Source organism: Enhydra lutris, unplaced genomic scaffold (genome assembly GCF_002288905.1).
Source record: "Enhydra lutris kenyoni isolate GAN:26980312 unplaced genomic scaffold, ASM228890v2 scaffoldscaffold21, whole genome shotgun sequence".
NCBI lineage: Eukaryota > Metazoa > Chordata > Mammalia > Carnivora > Mustelidae > Enhydra > Enhydra lutris.
In genome coordinates this window covers 5,250,295-5,271,571 of record NW_019154105.1, presented here as the reverse complement: position 1 = coordinate 5,271,571, position 21,277 = coordinate 5,250,295, and the positions used below count along the sequence as shown (strand labels likewise).

At 36.4% G+C, this 21,277-nt stretch overlaps 1 protein-coding gene across 1 annotated transcript in view; it reads right to left on the bottom strand.

The window, feature by feature from the left end:
* Positions 1-21,277, bottom strand: part of LOC111149014 (CCR4-NOT transcription complex subunit 6 like) — a 119,044-nt gene that overhangs the window by 22,649 nt on the left and 75,118 nt on the right. The window contains exons 6-8 of the mRNA XM_022505892.1: positions 12,692-12,760; positions 9,872-10,029; positions 7,728-7,882 (exon numbers count right to left, since the gene is read on the bottom strand). Coding sequence (XP_022361600.1) covers positions 7,728-7,882; positions 9,872-10,029; positions 12,692-12,760 — 382 coding nt within the window. The remainder of the gene's footprint in view (positions 1-7,727; positions 7,883-9,871; positions 10,030-12,691; positions 12,761-21,277) is intronic.

Here is a 21,277-nt window from a genome sequence, read left to right as displayed (position 1 = left end):
TGTCTTCCATGTCATTCCTTGTGCTCCACAAGTAAGTGAAACCATATGATAATTGACTCTCTCTGCTTGACTTATTTCACTCAACATAATCTCTTCCAGTCCCATCCATGTTGATATAAAAGTTGGGTATTCATCCTTTCTGATGGAGGCATAATATTCCGTTGTATATATGGACCACATCTTCTTTATGTTGTTGATTTTAGCCATTCTGACAGGTGTGAGGTGATATCTCATTGTAGTTTTAACTTGTACTTCCCTGATAAGTGACAATGAGTATTTCTTCATAAGCCCATTGGCCATCTGTATGTCTTCTTTGAGAAATGTCTGTCGTCTCCTACCCATCTTTTAATTGGATTATTTGTTTTTTTAGGTGTGGAGTTGTGTAAGTTCTTTATATATTTGGATACTAACCCTTTATTTGATATGTCATTTGCAAATACTTTTCCTCATTCTGTAGTTTGCCTTTTAGTTCTGTTATTTCCTTAGCTGTGCAAAAACTTTTTACTTTGATATAGTCCCAAAAGTTTATTTTTGTTTTTGTTTCCCTTGACTCAGGAGACCTATCTAGAAAAAAGTTGCTACTGCTGATGTCAGAGAAATTACTGATTAAGGACACTTTGAAATTTTATTCTTTTTTCCCCCAGAAGATTAAATATCCCTACCATTTTTGGTTTTCATAAATGTTAGGTGTACATATTGGTCTTCTCTGAAATAATCAAAATGCTCAATAGGACAGAACCAACAATAAAAATAATACACGCTGTCCATTACTGAGGATCTACTTTGTATCCAGACTTGTGACAGGTACTTGATACATATTGGTCCTAAAATCTGCAAAAACTCTGCAAAGGGGTGAATATGGAAACACACTGTCCAGATTCCTCAACAATCTTTCAGGAATTGCTCTAGCTGCAGAGAGCTACATCACCCAAGGTCAAGTACTTCTAGGAGTGGTGTACGTCCACTTATAGATCAAAAGCAAAACATAAAAGTTTAGGGATTTTGGTCCCTCCTGGGCTAACTCTGACAGGCCATTCCAGCTCCAAAACTACAGGTAGGGTCAGCTGAGGCTGTGAGGCCTGCTGCACACCTCTGCTCTCTGCCCAATTTCTTCCCTGTTCTCTTCCATAAGGGAACACCTTTTTTATTATTATTAAAATATTTTATTTATTTATTTGACAGAGAGAGAGAGATCACAAGTATGCAAAGAGGCAGGCAGAGAGAGAGGGGGAAGCAGGCTCCCCGCCGAGCAGAGAGCCCGTTGCATGACTCAATCCCAGGACCCTGAGATCGTGATCCGAACGGAAGGCAGAGGCTTAACCCACTGAGCCACCCAGGAGCCCCAAGGGAACACCTTTTTGAAAAATGAGGTCGTTTGTTCATCTTCAGTATCCTAGGAACTTCTCCTACACTGCAACATTCACAATAGATCGCCCATGCCAGTTCCGCAGGCATACTTTCACAAGATTTTTTAGTACCATGGGATATCATCTTGATTTGGAAACCTAACTAGTTCAGGCAGTTTAGTGACTCTCTTGCCTTACCAATTTCCTCTTCACCTGGTCTTAGTCTTCCCACTTTGAAGACAATCTCTATAGAGATCATAAACGTAAAATAGAAGGGGTACAGCTGTCCTATACCTTGATCCTCCATTAATGATTACACAATCCACAATGGGTATATCCCTTTCTTTAAGTGCATGGTATTTAAAATACCATTCTTAGCATTTTCACCAAGCCTCTGATTTTTCTTAGTTTCTTGGCAAAGATCACAGGTTCAGTCAACTTCTTGTTAAAATACATGTTTGGTTACTGACTTTTCTTCATTTAAAATGAATCCTGAACAATTATTTAGTTTATTAAGTCTTCCACCTATGCCTTCAAGAGTTGAAGGGACAGTGCCCTCTTCTCAAGCACAAATACCTATCTTTCTAATTGGTATAATTAATGATTGTATCACCTCACTTTTGACTTTACAACTTCCCAATCTTCTTGAAGTATCAGTTTTTTAATATCTGTGGTCTCAAAAAGTTCAGAAAAATAAATGAGGTTTCCTAAACAAAATATATACTTATAACTAATACTCCCTTCCTTGGCCCTTAGGTCATACTCTTGAATTTTATCATTTCAGTTTCACCAATAGTTTGCTTTTTGGTTTTTTCATATTTACTTATTTAATAGAGAGAGAGAGAGAGCGCAAGCACACAGACATCGGGGGAGGGGGACACGGGAAGAGGGAGAGGGTGTCCTAAGTAGACTTCAAGCTGACTGTGGAGCCAGACACAAGGCTTCATCTCACAACTCTGGTATCGTGACCTGAGCTGAAACCAAGAGCTGGATGCTTAACCACATGAGCCACCCAGGTGCCACCTCACCAGTAGTTGAAGAACCAAAGAGATAGCTGAGCACTAAGGAACCAAAGAAAGTTCCTTCTTTACACTTAGAATTAAGCAAGAGCAAGATATGCTTCTTGCAGGGTAAGAACTTTCATGTACTCTGCCTTAAGAAAATTTCCAGCACTAGGGGAGGTAGCTGTAGTCTCCTACACCTTGTCTTGTTTTTGTATTTATTTTATACTATATTTATAAAACACTTATAGTATAGTAAATAATTATCCATATTCTATTCATACTATCTTACCAATACTATTTCTTAATTTCCCCTCTTACACATAACCAAACACACTCCACTGTTTCCATTTTCTGCCTCAAATTTATCTACAGGTGACATTTTGACATACAGAGATGTCTTCCTCATTCCTTCTATTAGATGTTAGTTCTGGATAAAACATACTGGTTTATAATTACTTTCCATTCACTAATCCAAACTATCTTATTACATTTTAATATGTAAAATCTTATGATTTGTCTCTATTTCATTATTTCTATTCCATATCGAGTACACAGATGCTATAAGCATTAATCCTCATGCTATTTTAGTCAAAGAATTCTTCTTTATACCTTTGTGAAAGTCTTATTTTATAGAAAGTCAAATGGGCATAGTGAGATCATATGAAGATTGCTAGAATCAAAAAACAAAGATCCCACCCTTCTTACAGGATTTGAGGCAGATTATTAGGCTGAATGTTTCAAATACAGGAAGAACATGTCCAAAAAAGCCTTCAAACAGAACAATGAGATAACTCAATTTCTTATTAGCTTATGATCCGGAAGTAATTTTATGGGCTGTGATGTGATTAAATCAATGGTAGAGGGACGCCTGGGTGGCTCAGTTGGTTGGGCAGCTGCCTTCGGCTCAGGTCATGATCCCAGCCTCCTGGGATCGAGTCCCACATCGGGCTCCTTGCTCAGCAGGGAGCCTGCTTCTCCCTCTGCCTCTGCCTGCCACTCTATCTGCCTGTGCTCACTCTCTCTGTCAAATAAATAAATAAAAAATCTTAAAAAAAAAATAAATAAAAAATAAATCAATGGTAGAGAAAGGACAATGAATGCCAACTATGAGCAAGCAAAACAATATACCCCTCCCTGACTTAATTTACAAGCCAAAACGAACTTGAAAGGTACATAGTCAAGAAATGAGTATAACCTCACAAAAGCAAACTATGACCCTTTCTGGATCATATTCCAGCACTCTTAAGCCTAAACCAAACAGAAGTGTTTATTGTATATTTAGGGTGAAGATACTATAAAATGTGTTCTTGGGTCCCTTTAGATAATCAGGGAATGCCAGAAAAGAACTTGCTAAAAAAAAGTAAGCTTAGACACTGGGATGAATTGGGAAGAAAAGTAGATATGCACTATCCTACCAATCTTTGTACAACTCTTTGAACAAGTGAAACCATTTTTACATTCTTGATTTTAGCCCCAGAAGAAACCTCTCAAATTAGGTGAAAGTTATTACTATCTATATTGTGCCCCTTGTGGCACAAAAGGGTAATTTTATGTTCCAGATTAAATTTATGGGACAGTGAACAACAGAAACACAATCACAATATGTTTTTTTTTTCTTAAATCACACAAATTCTAAATGCAACCACCATCGATGACACAGGATATCAGTATCTGAGAAACCAGTGAGAAGGAATTATCACATTAGGTCATTCTGGAATGATACTGTAACTTCTGGATACCCTCTTCTCAAGCACAGAATTACTATAATAACATAGGAAGGAAAAGCAAAGACTAGGCCTCACCTGGTTAATCTAAGAGTGGAAGCAGGTTAGAAAGCAGAGACAACAAAGCAAGGAATGAGCACCATTACAACTAGTTCTAAGTCCTGTTGGAAGACACTGCTTCTCCACAGTGTAATGGTCACCTGTTCCAACACTATCTCATCTTTCCCTTTCTCACTGATGTGAAACAAAGCATGATCAGATCAGAACTATTAACTTCAGGAACATCAAGTGAGTCTAGTATCTAGGTCTTGCTTCATCTCCATTTTTCTCCATCTTCAATTTCTTCAAATTGTGCATCTGCATCCAAGCCCACTTCTGCTAACCACTAAGTCTATAGGACATAATACAGCAAAAGGAAATTTAAATTTCTGAGTCTAAAATACTTATCTAGGGGCGCCTGGGTGGCTCAATGGGTTAAAGCCTCTGCTTTTGGCTCAGGTCATGATCCCAGCGTCCTGGGATCCAGCCCCACATCAGGCTCTCTGCTCAGCAGGAGGCCTGCTTCTCTTCCTCTCTCTCTGCCTGCCTCTCTGCCTACTTGTGATCTCTGTCTGTCAAATAAATAAATAAAATCTTAAAAAAAAACAACTTTAAAATACTTATTTACAGTTAAGTCCTTCCATATACACACAATAACAACAAAACACAAATGTATTTTATAAAATACTTTGCACTGAAGATAATAATAGCTACTGAGATAAAGGACAAAGCAAAAGCTGACTTCTAGCATTTTATGAACTGAAACTTCTTTTTTCTGGTATCTCCATGCATCTAACTACCCAAAAAATGTTTGTAATGATGACCAAAAGGTCCTGCCAAATCCTGAAGTACCTTCTGAAGCCCTGAAGATTAAACTACAATGAATATGATGCAAGGACTATTTTACTGTATTCTAGCTCTTTGAAAATTGGTCATCTGTGTCCCACTCTTTACTAAGTAATTCCCTATTCTTTTATCACAATGGATAAGAAATTTTTATTACAGTATTTTGCTAAAAACAGTGATTATTATAGTTTCTATTTATGGTTACTTACTCTGTATCACTGTTTTCCATGACAGGAAAAACTATCATCAATCTAGAGTAGGAATTTTGAGATACTCTAGTTTTAGAAGAATGAGACTGAGAATGAGGCTCGAAGTACTCTTCCTACAGCTGTCTTTTGACTTTGTCAGTTTTGTTAACTACATAAAGAAATTATCTTAGATGGTAACATACAAATAAATACAAATGAGGAAATAAGCCCAGAACGGGAAGTGACTCATTCAAGATTATATAGCTACAGAAGTAGGAGAACCACCTGGCTTCACAATTCTTTTCTTTGCACTGTGTTATCTGTCCAATCTGAAGAACAGAATAGAATAAAGGCAAGGTAGTATACTTTGTGTTAAATTTCAAATAGTTTGGCATTGGACAGTTAGCTCATACAACATCAACAAGTATTTGATACTGCTCACAAAAGAATATAATAAGGTATTATACTCAAAGTATTCATCTGTTACTGGATCCATGTTACTAATCAAGCAAAAAGAGTTGACATATGAAAGAAAACCAAATGATGCACTGAATTATTTCCTGTGTACACCTCTTAACTAATTCACTGCATTTTTAATAATTCAAGCTTCGATTTTCAAATACTTTGTTTAAAGTTTCCTAGATAATAGTTATAACTGTTAGTTCAAAATCTTAACTACCTCTAGTAAATTATCAAGGCATTTTAGATTTTCTTCTCAATCTGTGATGGGAATGATAAAAACTACATTATCTCCCTTTGGGAAGACACAGTGGCAAATGGAAAAAGAACCCGATGTTTTATCTCAGTATTACCAGTACTCTTTTTCCAATTATGGTGTTTCAAGAAAATGTGCTTATGAATATAAGTAACAAACATCAAATTCAAAGCAACTTTTCCAAATGAGGTAAACTTTTAAGAAGTACAAGTAATACTGGAAGCTCAATAAGAAACCTAAGAATTCAGTTTAGTACCATGGTTAAAAGGACTGACTATGAAGCCACGCTACTTTCTGTACATTGGTCTCCTCATGTATAAAAATGAGAATACAGCTGTAACCCTAGCTCTGAGGGTTGCTTTAAAAATTCAGTGAGAGAATCCATAAAAGGCCTAACAGTATATAAAAGTAATATCTATTGTTATTCTGAAATTCATAAAAAAATCATCAACCAACTACAAGAATTCAGTATATTCTAACTTCAAATACTGTATGCCTATCCACTAATTATTAGCCAAAATGACAATATCTCTATTAAAAATTCACAGAATAAAAATTCATGGAAAAGACAGGAAAATAGGTACAAATAAATGAGAAAAAGTAGGCCAAGTATCTCTCAAATTCACTGATTTGTTTGCTTAACATAATATGCTAGTAATATGCCTGTATCAATAAAAACATGTAATTTCTTTGTTATAACTGGTATTAAAAAGGGGGCAATATTGGAAAATAATACATGCTTATCCTATACATAGATGATTCCCTGTCTATGTCAAACCCAAATTATTAACCATGGGATTCCACTTCTATCAGATTTTATGCATTTCAGTCTTCTAATGAAGATTCCTTTGTGTTTTCCACTATAAAATTGGCAGCCTTTCTGAGGCAAAAAATATGCTTCTCTCTTTTCCTCAAGATGATAACTAAATATGTCTGTTATCAACAAGCTACTCAGCCAGCACTCAAAAGGAGACAGATTTCTGAGAGTGTTGTGGCTCTACATCCTCAAGTAGGAAATGCAGTTTCCTAAACCCAATGCAACAAGATAACAAAGTTTTCCACAAGATCATTTATGTATTTTAATAAGCAGATTCATAACATTTTCAACTTTTACTTACTTTAATCAAGTACATCAACAGCACTGAAAAAACACAAATCATGTTTTCTCTGTGTTTGATAATGGCTGCTTTCCACTGTCCTGTCTCAGTCAATCCTCTTAACTCTCCAGCTCCACAAGCTGTGTCTCTCTTCCACCCTCCCTCATCCATGCAAATCTCTATCTCATATATATATTATTTTATTTTTATTTTCTTATGTCATTACCTTTTCCTACTAGACCAGAGCTCTGAGTGGGATTAGGAACTATGTCTTGTCTATCTTTATGTCTACATTGACTAGCATAGCACCGGTCACAAAGCAAATAAATGCTCAGTAAACATTTAGTGAATAAATGATTAAATAAATGATATGTTAACTGAAAGGATGAAAAAGGTTAACAAAATTAATGATTCTGAAAAAGCCAACTACCAAAACAAAACTCACAGAAAGAAACTCAGATCACTCATTCAAAATCCTAAAAAAGCACTACACATTTTTTTTAAACACCAAAACTGGTATTTTACTTCATGAAAATATATTTGGAAATATGATAACACAACATATTCAAGTATATACCTCTCAAAAATTTTAGTGTAATTCGGCAATAAAGCATAAAGTATAATAAACATTATTCCAATACATTCTAAGAAATATAACATTACCAACAGTTTAAATTTTTACGTCTCTTGCTTTCTAGCTAGCTTACTGTTAATTTGTGTGTTAAAGAAGTTAAGTATACACTATTATGCTTTGTTTCCTTAACTCACTTTTCTGTTTTGAAGAATATTGCACAACCGTCCACATGCTTTCTCTCCTGCTCAGACATGATTTTGGCACGTGACTTTGGAGAAAAAAATCCATCATATCCACGCTCCTTCAATGCTGGCAGAAAGAGAGTGAAGTATTGCTCTGTTTCCACTTCCTGAGGTGAAAGAAAAGTTGTCATTGACATGACAGAGCAGAACTTTAATTAAGATATAAAAATTTTTAGCAGTTTAAGTAAGCTGTGACTAAGTTAAAATAATTCACAGAACAAATATTATCTCTCCTACCTTACCACTAGCAGTAGTCATTTGATAACAGCAGCTTTTAAACCTGAAAGAACCTGAACTGTTGCCTGATTTTCTCTTGCTTACTAGCTAGTTGGTCCCAAATCTCTTTAGTTCCAATTTAGAGTTCATTCTACTATACAATAATTCCTTAAAACTGATAAAATTGGACATATTATAGATTAAGCAGTAAGGAATAGTAAGTTTAATTTAGAGGGGTAATTTTCAAAACTATTTCTCTTTCTCAACTGCAATGGAAAGGAATGATACCCAAGAGTGAGAAGTCTAAGATCAATCAACAAAAAGTTCAACTTTAAAGAATTTAAGGTACCTGACCACCAATCACCCAATAGTCTCTGTTAATCCAGTATTTTTAAGTTAGATTATTTTATTCTTTGACCCATAAAATGTTTTTAATCTTTCCAAATGAAATAATTAAATGTGAAGATAATGATTTATGTATGATGATCTCATAACATGATTTTATAATGGTAAAAACTAATAAATAGCCTAAATGGTCACCAGTAGGGAAAATGCTGTATCAATAAATATATATTCATATAATGAATTGGCTTGGAAGAATTTTAGTAATATGGAAAGTACATTAAGTGCAATAGTATGATCTCAACTTTACTTTGAAAATAGATCTGTAAATAAATTTTAAAAAGCATACAACAAATACTTCAGAAGTTTTAGGGTTTTCCTCCATTATTTTTTCAAAATATTCAATTTCTCTAGAATGAACATTTTATACTATGGTATTACCTTTACAATAAAAAATACCTTTTAAATTATGTTTTTATCCTTCAAACTATACTTAGAAGAATGTAAGGCTATCATTACTACAAATACTAAATAAAAAAGAAGAAAACTAACTTTGCCTCCTTTTCCCCCGCGATTCTGTCAGTTCTCCATGTTCAGAAGAAAATTTAGTTTTTGAAGATTTTTATTATTTCCCAGGAAGTCATATGAACCACAGACAACATATATTTTCAAGCTACTCTAGTACAAAAAATTATTTAAAAAGTAATACCTTTCTTCTCAGGCTGTGCTAAAAAGCAGCTATGAAATTCTAACACTTAAAATTTTAAAATACCTTCATAAACATGTAATATGCTTTGAAAGTTGCTAAGAAAAAAGTTATTAAATACTACCTAGAAATCTTGGCTATTTATTAGTTGAGTGTTGAAGTGCTAAAACACGTATTTCAACAGAAAGATGTTTCTTCAGTTAAACTCATTATAATAAAGTGCTATAAAACAGAAAAGTCCATTTCAGAGACAGTTTTTAAAATAATGCAAAACTGCATGATTTATAGCACAATATTTGTAAGTGTTTACAATGTTTATCATTAAGGAACAGCGGACAAATAATATTTTTTAAAGACTCCATTATAAGTTAAATTCACATTCTTAAATGACACAGCCTTCTGCCGTTTTCTCTTTCAACAGTACCAGTGGTCTGTTCATAAGATGGACTGTGAAATGGATGAGAAACGAAAAATGGGTGAGATTATTTTCACTTAATAGCAAATGAGTACAGGTGGCTGTACTTAGCAGAACAGTTCAACTGTGGAAATGCCTTATCTGCTTACTAAATTTGCCCTTTTTAGGAGGAGAGAAAACAAGTCCTTTTGAGTTGTTTTGAGCACAGACTCTCTCCCGGAAGTAAGATCTACTAAGTTCATCCTTCAGTTTCAGACAATTGAATTTCCTTTTTAAAAATTTTTTTTAAGACTTTATTTTTAAAGTAATCTCTACACCCAATGTGGATCTCAAACTCACAGCCCCGAAATCAAGAGCTGCTACTCCCCCAACTGAGCCAGCCAGGTGCCCTCAGACCAGTAATGTCTGCAGTGTTACCTGAAGACTGATGATATCTGCATCACAGTTAACAATTTCTTCCATGATCCCCTTCTTCCTGTACTCCCAGTTCAACGCCCAGGACGGGCAGTAGCCGTAGAGCTGCCGCGTGGCGTACTTGTCACACAACACGTTGTAACACATAACCGTGAATGATGCTAAGAAACGGGAGGGAAACAAAAGACAAAAGGGAGAGAATTAGGCAAGAATTCAAAGAGAAGTTATCAGATGTATACCTGCACAAGCACAGATGGCACACAAACCCGTCCCAAATGTCATCACTGTGAAATGCCTTCGGCAAAATTCTGTTCAACTTTATCTACTAAGACTTCACTGAAGTCCGTCACATCAAAGTTCTTTCACTAGAATTAGACTTATAGTTCACATTTTAGATTTTTAGGAAATTTAATAAAAATTCAAATTCTAAGTCAGGATGCTAATATTTTGCACATAATTTTTTGAGCAAAGCTTTATTTAACTGGAACAAAAGTGAATTTAGTTTTGTTCATTAAAAGACTCTAACTTCATTTTTACTAACAAAATACCCATTACTTAATACTTTGGGGAGCCTCTTACTGCTCTTATCACTCTGAGCCAGAACGCTGACTAACAAAGTTTAGTTGTAAGAGAATTCTTTCTGCCAAATCATATATTCATTATTGAAACTGAATTCTCATTTTAAAATGCCCCTGAACTATAGAAGGACAGTGAACAAACTAACAGGAGAACACAGTTTATAGCCTTGCTACCAAAAAATGTGCTCTGAAGACCCAAACCATCCGTTATCACCTAGGAACTCAAAAATACAGACTCTTTGGTACCACAAAGACCTACTAAGTCAGAACCTGCAAGCTAACAAAATCTCCAGGTTATTTATATGGACATTAATTTTAAAAGCCCTGATTTTTATCAGTAATTCTCTATCCAGGATGCCCATTAGAATCACTCTGTACAGTGTTTTTTCAAAGTGCTCATTCCCAGGGCCCTGCTCAAGACTAAGTAAGTTAGTATATTTAGGGTCTAGATATACATATTTTTTTTAAAGCATCCCAAATGATTATAGTGCACAGCAATGGCTGTGAATCACATACTTGAATAAAAGGTGAGGAATCCAAATAATGAAGTAATAATACTGGACTGGAGTTGGTTAGATTCAGATAATGGGGAAAGTATTAAGAGAAACTCAGTTCAATAGTCCCCTAGGGATCAAACTGGAGGCCATTTCGTACACTGTTAGCTTTTTCACTATATGGTACTGATTCTTACAAAATAAATCCTAAGTATTATACACATCTCCCTACTCACCAGAAGTAAAAGCCCCTTTATTTAGCACTCAGATTCTACTGAGGAAAGTGCAATACATCCCAAGGAAAATCCATACTTGTTTCTCAGTAAAAAAAAAAACCCAAGAACACATTACTTGGAGAATTCAACAACTGATGAGATCATGTTTCTGTTGTTCTTTTTCTTAATGAAAATGTACGTATACAGTATTAGGAAAGCTTTTCTTCAAGATTATGTTCACTAGTACTCAAGAAAGGATTACTTTGAAGAATCAGAAAACAGAGTTTTTAAAATCATAAAGGGAACAATTAATTATGCATTAGGGAAGTCTAAACAAAATAAATCCACCAAGTTAAGACTCTGCAGAAAACCTCAGGTATTCCTTTTACTCAGACCATCAATGTGCATCCTGTTAATACAAGTGTTCTTGCAATGGACCAACGACACAGTGCCTCCTAGAACAGGCTCATCCTGTGACTCTAAGAGTGTGGAAGTGTTAAAATTACTGCCCCTGGAAGACATAGAAATGTACTGCTTATGCTGTTATCTATCAGTGTTATTAAAACACAAAAGAACCATGAAGATGTTATATTTCCTACATTTCCCAATTTCAAAGCAAATATTTTTTTCTGAATCCTCTTACTTTAAAAAAGCACACAAACAGAAGGGCTTTAGAAGTACATAATAAGTTCTATGATTTACCCTTTAAAAATTACTAATGTGTCGGTATTCAGTGACTGATCCAACCTGGGTATTAAAACAGTAAAATTTTCATTGTTAATTTTAAAATGAAATTAGATATAATGAAAACTTTCTCTTGAGATTAAAAAGAAAGCATCTGGAACAATACTAATTCATAACTTAAAGCAGAACTCCCAATACTAAAATGTCTAATAAGCAGTAAGAAGCACTATAAGTGATGTCAAATCATTATTAGTCTCCACAAAGAGATAAAAGGTTTATATTTCTTACATTACTGCAGTTCTAGAAATGCTAAACTATATCCTTAAATTGCTTACTTGCTCATGCTCTACCATTTCTACACCACTGGCCTGGTACCATATTTTGTTTCCAATATAGCAAATACAGACTCAGTCTAAATTAATCTTTCAAAAGTGTTACCACTCTAACCACTGAAGAAAGATAAAGTACCCAAGTGGTTTAAAATTTTCAGAAAAGAGTTATTTTTCATTTTTTCTATTTAACTATTTAACTCACCCAATACCCTGAATGAAGAGGCCACTTGGAAGGCTTCATTTATTTTCTTATTTGTAAGGCTTCATTTACAGGAATAATTGTAAAACCAAGAGCTACATCATTGTGAAAGATAAAGGAGATTCCTACACTTGGCCTTAATGTGGGTTTTATAATTTCAAATCTACCTATCCGTACTTTCTGAAGCTCATCTACCTTGTGGACATAAAATGAAGGCTTGTTATATTTGTATCACAAAGCCCAAATGGCATTTCATTTCCAGTATTTCTGAAAAAAACAAAAAAACAAAAAAAGTCAAGAAAAATATGAAAAACTATTTACCTGATGGCAGAATTTGGTCTCGTTCTTTTAATGTAATCCATGGCCTCGGAGGAAGCTGCTCTGGATGAACTGAGGGGTTGGGGGGGGGAGAAAAATCTTTCTTAAACATAAGTTATTTTCATGTGCTTCTACAATCTACAATGATACTTCTACAAAGTATCATTTACTTTATAATGTCAAATCAATTTCTGTTTTCTCTTCAGCTATAGTGGCCTACAACTGACTTAAAAATCTAATATTGAAATACAAAGAAGATTTAGCAGCCAAAGGAAGTTTGAGCAGACCTAAGCAAAAAGCACATAATAAATATATGAAAAGAACATTAGGAAACTCATTATTCGCAGTTCCACTTACACAGTATTTATGAGAAGTACCTTTTTAAAACCTTAAGATCAGGGCACCTGGGTAGCTCAGTCAATTAAGCACCTACTCTTTTTTTTTTTTTTTTTAAAGATTTTATTTATTTACTTGAGAGAGAGAGAGAGAGAGAGAGAGCATGAGAGGGGAGAGGATCAGAGGGAGAAGCAGAATCCCTGCTGAACAGGGAGCCTGATGCAGGACTCGACCCCAGGACCAGGATCATGACCTGAGCGGAAGGCAGTCGCTTAACCAACTGAGCCACCCAGGCGCCCAAGCATCTGACTCTTGATTTCAGCTCCAGGTCTTGGGATGAGCCCAGCCTTGGCTCTACTCTCAGCAAGGAGTCTGCTTGGGATTCTCTCCCTCTCACTCTGCCCTCCGCCCCTGCTCATACACACTGACTAAAGTAAAAATCTTTAAAAAAAAAAAAAAAAAAGAAAGAAAGAAAGAAAGAAAACCCACAATCTTAAGTAAGCTCTTATGTCTTAATTGCAAATGTAAATAGTATAATTTCCCTGCTGAGAAATCAAAGCTATGTGAGGTTCCAAAATACTAATGAACTGAAATACTCAAATACTGTTAAAATAGAAAAAAAGAGAGGAGGAATAAGATGGTAGAGTAGGAGACTAAATTTCATCTGGTCCCAGGAATTCAGATATATTTATCAAACCATTCTGAACACCTACAAACTCAACAGGAGATCAAAGAAAAGAATAGCAGCAAGTCTAAGAACGGAAGACCAACCACCTTCTGGAAGGTAGGACGTGCATATAACGATGATATATGGGAAGACAGATTGTGTGGGAAGGAGCCTCATCAGCTGGCTCATGGCAAGTGATAGAGCAGCAGAGCACAAAATCATAACTTAGAAGTCTGCTCCACTGAGGGACATCGCTCCAGTGGCTAAGTGGGGGTGGAATCCTCACTGGGACAGTGTGGTCTCAGGACCATCAGAGTTACAGAAAGACAGGGGAGGCCTGAGTGTGGCATAGCTCCCAGGTCTTGGAGTGGGGAAGCCTGCTCAAAGACGGAGCTGAGGAGTGGGCTGTCATCTCAGGGCTGCCGTAAGTCATGATCCACGCTCCAATCAGGCCACTACTCTTCAAGCAGGGACCCTACAAGCAGCAAATGCAGGGAGACTCCCCTTGTACTCCTGGAAGGAGCAACATGGGCGGGCACTGCAGGAATCACCTGGGTCTAGAGACGGCAAATGGAGTTGTGTGCCAGAGACAGAAAGGCTCTGTCACAGGCCAGGTTGGCAGGGAGTGCTGCCAGAGACCAGGGAGACAGGAGTGATTGACTGCTTTTCTCTGAGGGCTCACTGAGGAGTGGGCCTTGAATTCTCAACTCCTCCTGGGCCAGAGGTTGGGAGGCTGGCATCTTCATTCCCGTCCTCCAAAGCTGTACAAAATGTGCTTCTATTTTCAGTCAACAAAAGCTACCATGAGCACACCCAAGCAGATTATTCAGCCTGGACTCTGGCAAGAGGAGATTCGCCTTGGACAAAGACATTTGAGACTCACTGCAACAGGTCCCCTTCTCCAGAAGATCAGCAAGAATATCCAGCCAAGACCAAGTTTGCCAATCAATGAGAACTGCAGAACTCCAGCGTTAGCAGAATACAGCACATAGAATTCATGGCTTTTCTCCCATGATTCTTCAGCCTTACAAAGTTTTTTTTTTTTTTTTCTGTTATTTTTTACTATTTCCTCTTTCTTATTTTAACCATCTTATTAATCCCTTTTTTAAAATATTTTTTTAATTTTCATCCTCACAATCATATTCTATCCTTTCATTGTATTTAAGCTATGTTTTGTGTTTATCTGTTTTTCTTTTTTTTAAATATTGGGATACATTTTCTTCTAACAGACCAAAATATAACCCAATCTAGTATAAGGCTTTATTCTAGTCTCCCACCTGATCACATTCTTTTTTTTCTTCTATCAACCAACTTCTCAATTCCTTTTTAAAATCTTTTTTATTTTCATCTTTACATTCATATTTCATCCCTTCATCGTATTTACCCTTATTTTTATATATATGTAAGTTTTTCCTTCTTTAAAATTTTCATAGGCACTTTCTTCTAAGAGACCAAAACACACCAAAGACCTAGTATGTCACTCTGTTCTATTCACTAGCCATCAGGCTATAAGAAAAAAACGTATCCCAAAATTTTAAAGAAAGAAAAACTTATACAAAAAAATAGGTTAAATTTCAATGAAGGGATAGAATATGACTATAAAGATGAAAATTTTAAAAATATTTTTAAAAAAGGAATTGATCGGATAAGATGTTCATTAAAATGGGAAAGAAGAAAAATTCAAAAAAATATTCTTTTTTATTTCCTCTTTCTTTTCCCACCAATTTCGGGTCTCTTCTGAACTGGCTAGTGTATATTGTTCTGGGACATTGTTACCCTTTTAGAATATTATGTTCTTTCATTCATATACTCTTCTCTAGACAAAATGACAAAAATTGGAAAACCTCACCTCAAAAAAAAAAAAAAAAAGAACAAAAGGCAGTACAAACTGCCAGGGATATAATCAATGTGGACAATAGTAAAATGTCACAACTAGAGTTCAGAATGATGATTATAAAGATACTAGCTAGGCCTGAAAAAGACATACAAGACACTAGAGAATCCCTCTCCACAGAAATAAAAAATCTAAAATCTAAGTCAAAATTAAAAAGGCTATTAATGAGGTACAATGAAAAATCAAGGCTCTAACATTTAGAATAAATGAGGCTGAAGAGAGAATTGGTGATAAAGAAGACCAAATGCAGGAGAAAAAAGAAGCTGAGAAAGAGACAAACTACTGGACCACAAGGGGAGAATTCAAGAGATTAGTGATACCATAAGACAAAAACAGTATTAGAATAATTGGGATCCCAGACGAAGAAGAAAGAAAGAGAGGGGCAGACGGTATATTGGAGCAAATTATAGCAGAGAACTTCCCTAATTTGGGGAAGGAAACAGGCATCAAAATCCAGGAGGCACAGAGAACACCCCTCAAAATCAATAAAAATGGGACCACACCCATCACCTAATAGTAAAACTTACAAGTCTCAGTGACAAAGAGAAAATCATGAAAGCATCTCGGGACAAGAGGTCTGTAACATACAACAGTGGAAATATTAGAATGGCAGCAGACCTATTCAGAGACCTGGCAGGCCAGAAAGGACTGGCAAGCACTAAACAAGAATACTATATCCAGCTAGGCTGTCATTGAAAATAGAAGGAGAGATAAAATGCTTCCAGGACAAACAAAGCTAAAAGAATTTGCAAACACCAGGGGCGCCTGGGTGGCTCAACGGGTTAAAGCCTCTGCCTTTGGCTCAGGTCTTGATCCCAGGGTCCTGGGATTGAGCCCCACATCGGGCTCTCTGCTCTGCGGGGACCGTGCTTCCTCCTCTCTCTCTCTGCCTGCCTCTCTGCCTACTTGTGATCTCTGTCTGTCAAATAAATAAATAAAATCTTAAAAAAAAAGAATTTGCAAACACCAAACTAGCCCTACAGGAAATACTGAAAAGGGTCCTCTGAGCTAAGAGAGAGTAAAATTACATAAACCAGAAATGAACAGACAATATGCAGTAACAGTCACCTTACAGGCAATACAATGACACCAAATTCATATCTTTCAGTAGTTACATTGAATGTAAATGAGCTAATCAAAAGACACGAGGCATCAGAATGGACGAAAAAAAGCAAGACCCATTAATAGGCGGTCTGTAAGAAACTCATTTTAGACCCAAAGACACCCCCAAATTTAAAGTGAGGAGGTGGAAAACAATTTACCATGCTAATGCACATCAAAAGAAGGCTGGGGTAGAAATGCTTATATCAGACAAATTAGATTTTAAACCAAACGCTATAATAAGAGATGCAAAAAGACACTATATTATACTTAAAGGATCTGTTCAACAGGAAGATCTAACAATTGTAAATATCTATGCCCCTAACATGGGATCAGCCAATTATATAAACCAATTAATCTACAAAATCAAAGAAACACATCAACAATAATACAGTAATATCAGGGGACTTTAACAGCCCCATCACTGATACGGACGGATTATCTAAGCAAAAGACCAACAAGGAAAAAAAAGGCTTTAAATGACACACTGGACCAGATGGACATCACAGATATATTTAGAACATTCCATCCCAAAGCAACAGAATACCCATTCTTCTCTGGTGCACATGAGACATTCTCCAGAATACATCACATACTGGGTCACAAATCAGGTTTCAACCGGTACCAAAAGACTGGGATCATTTCCTGCATATTTTCAGACCACAGTGCTTTGAAAGTAAAATTCAATCACAAGAGGAAAGTTGGAAAGAACTCAAATACATGGAGGCTAAAGAGCATCCTACAAAGAATGAATGGGTCAACCAGGAAATTTAAGAAGAATTTTAAAAATTCAAAGAAACAAATGAAAATGAAAACAAAACTGTTCAAACCCTTTGGATGCAACAAAGGCAGTCATAAGACGAAAGAATACAGCACTACAAGCCTTTTCCAAATATACAACCCAACCCTTCACTTAAAAAAAATGTCTCAAATATACAACCTAACCCTTCACTTAAAGGAGCTTCAGAAAGAACTTCAAATAAAGCCTAAACCCAACAGGAGAAGAGAAATAATAAAGATCAGAGCACAAATCAATGATATAGACACCAAAAGAAGAATAGAACAGATCAACGAAACTAGGAGTTGGCTCTTTGAAAGAATAAGATCGGTAAACCCTAGCCAGACTTATCAAAAAGAAAAGAGAATGGACCCAAATTAACAAAATCATTAATGAAAGAGAAGAGATCACAACCAACACCAAAGAAATACAAACAATTATAAGAACATATTATGAGCAACTCTACCCCAGCAAATTTGACAATCTGGAAGAAATGGATGCATTCCTAGAGACATATAAGCTACCACAACTGAAACAGGAGGAAATAGAAAACCTGAACAGACCCATAACCAGTAAGGAGATTGAAGTAGTCATCAAAAATCTCCCAAGAAACAATAGCCCGGGGTCAGGTGTCTTCTCAGGGGAATTCTACCAAACATTTAAAAAAGAATTAATACCTATTCTCCTGAGACTGTTCCAAGAAATAGAAATGGAAGGAAAACTTCCCAACTCATTTTATGAGGCCAGAATTACCTTGATCCCAAAACCAAAGAGCCCATCAAAAAGGAGAATTACAGACCAATATCCCTGATGAACATGGATGCAAAAATTCTCACCAAAATACTAGCCAATAGGATCCAACAGTACATTAAAAGGATTACTCACCAAGACCAAGTGGGATTTATTCCTGAGCTACAAGGCTGATTCAACATCCACTAATTAATCAATGTGATACATTAATAAAAGAAAGAACAAGAACCAGAAGATATTTGCAAATGACAGTACAAAAGATTGATATCCAGGATCTATAAAGAACTCCTCAAACTCAACACACACAAAACAGATAATCATATCAAAAAATGGGCAGAAGATATGAACAGACACTTCTCCAATGAAGACATACAAATGGCTATCAGACACATGAAAAAATGTTCATCATCACTAGCCATCAGGGAGATTCAAATTAAAACCACATTGAGATACCACCTTACACCAGTTAGAATGGCCAAAATTAGCAAGACAGGAAACAACATGTGTTGGAGAGGATGTGGAGAAAGGGGAGTTGGTGGGAATGCAAGTTGGTGCAGCCTCTTTGGAGAACAGTGTGGAGATTCCTCAAGAAATTAAAAATAGAGCTTCCCTATGACCCTGCAATTGCACTACTGGGTATTTACCCCAAAGATACAGGTGTAGTGAAGAGAAGAGCCATCTGTACCCCAATGTTTATAGCAGCAATGGCCACGGTTGCCAAACTGTGGAAAGAACCAAGATGCCCTTCAACGGACGAATGGATAAGGAAGATGTGGTCCATATACACTATGGAGTATTATGCCTCCATCAGAAAGGACGAATACCCAACTTTTGTAGCAACATGGATGGGACTGGAAGAGATTATGCTGAGTGAAATAAGTCAAGCAGAGAGAGTCAATTATCATATGGTTTCACTTATTTGTGGAGCATAATAAATAGCATGGAGGACATGGGGATTTAGGAGAAGGCAGTTTGGGGAAATTGGAAGGGGAGGTGAACAATGAGAGACTATGGACTCTGAAAAACAATCTGAAGGGTTTGAAGAGGTGGGGGGGTGGGAGGTTGGGGGAACCAGGTGGTGGGTATTAGAGAGGGCACGGACTGCATGGAGCACTGGGTGTGGTACAAAAACAATGAATACTGTTATGCTGAAAATAAATTAAAAAAATGATTAAAAAAAAATAAAGCATCAGGCAAAGGAGATGCCCACTAAAAGAGACAAAAAAAAAAAAAAAAACACCATAGGATATTCTCAATAGATGCGGCAAAAGCATTTGACAAAGTACAGCATCCTCTTTTAATTAAGACTCTTCACAGTGTAGGGATATCATATCATAATATGACCCATATCATAAAAGCCATCTATGAAAAACCCACAGCAAATATCATTCTCAATGGGGAAAAACTGAGAGCTTTTCCCCTAAGGTCAGAAACACAGCAGGGATGTCCACTGTCACCACTGCTATTCAACATAGTACTAGAACTCTTAGCCTCAGGAATCAGACAACAAAAAGAAATAAAAGGCATCCAAATCAGCAAAGTAGTTAAATTCTCATTCTTTGCAGATGATACTTTATGTGGGAAACCTCAAGGACTCTACCCCAAAACTGCTAGAACTCATACAGGAATTCAGTAAAGTGTCAGGATATAAAGCCAATGCACAGAAATCAGTTGCATTTGTATATACCAACAACAAGACAGAAGAAAGAGAAATTAAGGAGTCAATCCCATTTACTTACACCCAGAACCATTAGATACCTAGGAATAAATTTAACCAAAGACACAAAGAATCTGTACTCAGAAAACTATAGAATACTCAAGAAAGAAATTGAGGAAGACACAAAGAAATGGAAAAATGGCCCATGCTCATGGACTGGAAGAACAAATATTGTGAAAATGTCTACGCTACCTGGAGCAATCTACACCTTTAACGCATTCCCCAACAAAATAGCATCAACTTTTTTCAAGGAAATGAAACAAATAAGCCTAAAATTTATGTGGAACCAGAAAAGACCATGAAAATCCAGAGGAATGTTCAAAAAGAAAACCAAAGTTGTTGGCATTACAATTCAGGACTTTAAGCTCTATTATAAAGCTGTCATCATCAGGATGGTATGGTACTGGCTAAAAACAGACACATAGATCAATGGAATAGAATAGAGAGCCTTATGGTCAACTAACTAAGCTCTATGGTCAACCAATCTTCGACAAAGCAGGAAAGAATGTCCAATGGACAAAAGACAGTCTCTTCAACAAATGGTGTTGGGAAAATTGGACAACCACAGGCAGAAGAATGAAACTGGACCATTTCCTTACACCACAAACAAAAATAGACGCAAGATGGATGAAAGACCTAAATGTGAGACAGGAATCCATCAAAAATCCTTAAGCAGAACACAGGCAGCAATGTCTTTGACTTCAGCTGCAGCAACTTCTTCCTAGAAACATCGCCAAAAGCAAGGGAAGCAAGGGCAAAAACGAACTACTGGGACTTCATCTATCTAAAAAACTTTTGCACAGCAAAGGAAACAGTCAACATAACCAAAAGACAACTGACAGAATGGGAGAAGATATTTGCAAATGACATATTAGATAAAGGGCTAGTATCTAAAATCTATAAGGAACTTATCAAACTCAACACCCAAAAAACAAATAATCCAATCAAGAAATGGGCAGAAGACATGAACAGACATCTCTGCAAAAAGACCAACAGACACATGAAAAAGTGCTCAACATCACTTGCCATCAAGGAAATACAAATCAAAACCATGGTGAGATACCACCTCACACCAGTCAGAATGGCTAAAAAGTAACCAGTCAGTAAACAACAGGTGTTGGCAAGGATGTGAAGAAAGGGGAACCCTCCTACACTGTTGATGGGAATGCAAGCTGGTGCAGCCACTCTGAAAAACAGTAGAAGGTTCCTCAAAAAGTTGAAAACAGAGCTACCCTACAACCCAGCAATTGCACTCCTGGATATTTACCCCAAAGATACAAATGTAGTGATCCAAAGGGGCACGTGCACCCAAATGTTTATAGCAGCAATGTCCACAATAGTCAAAC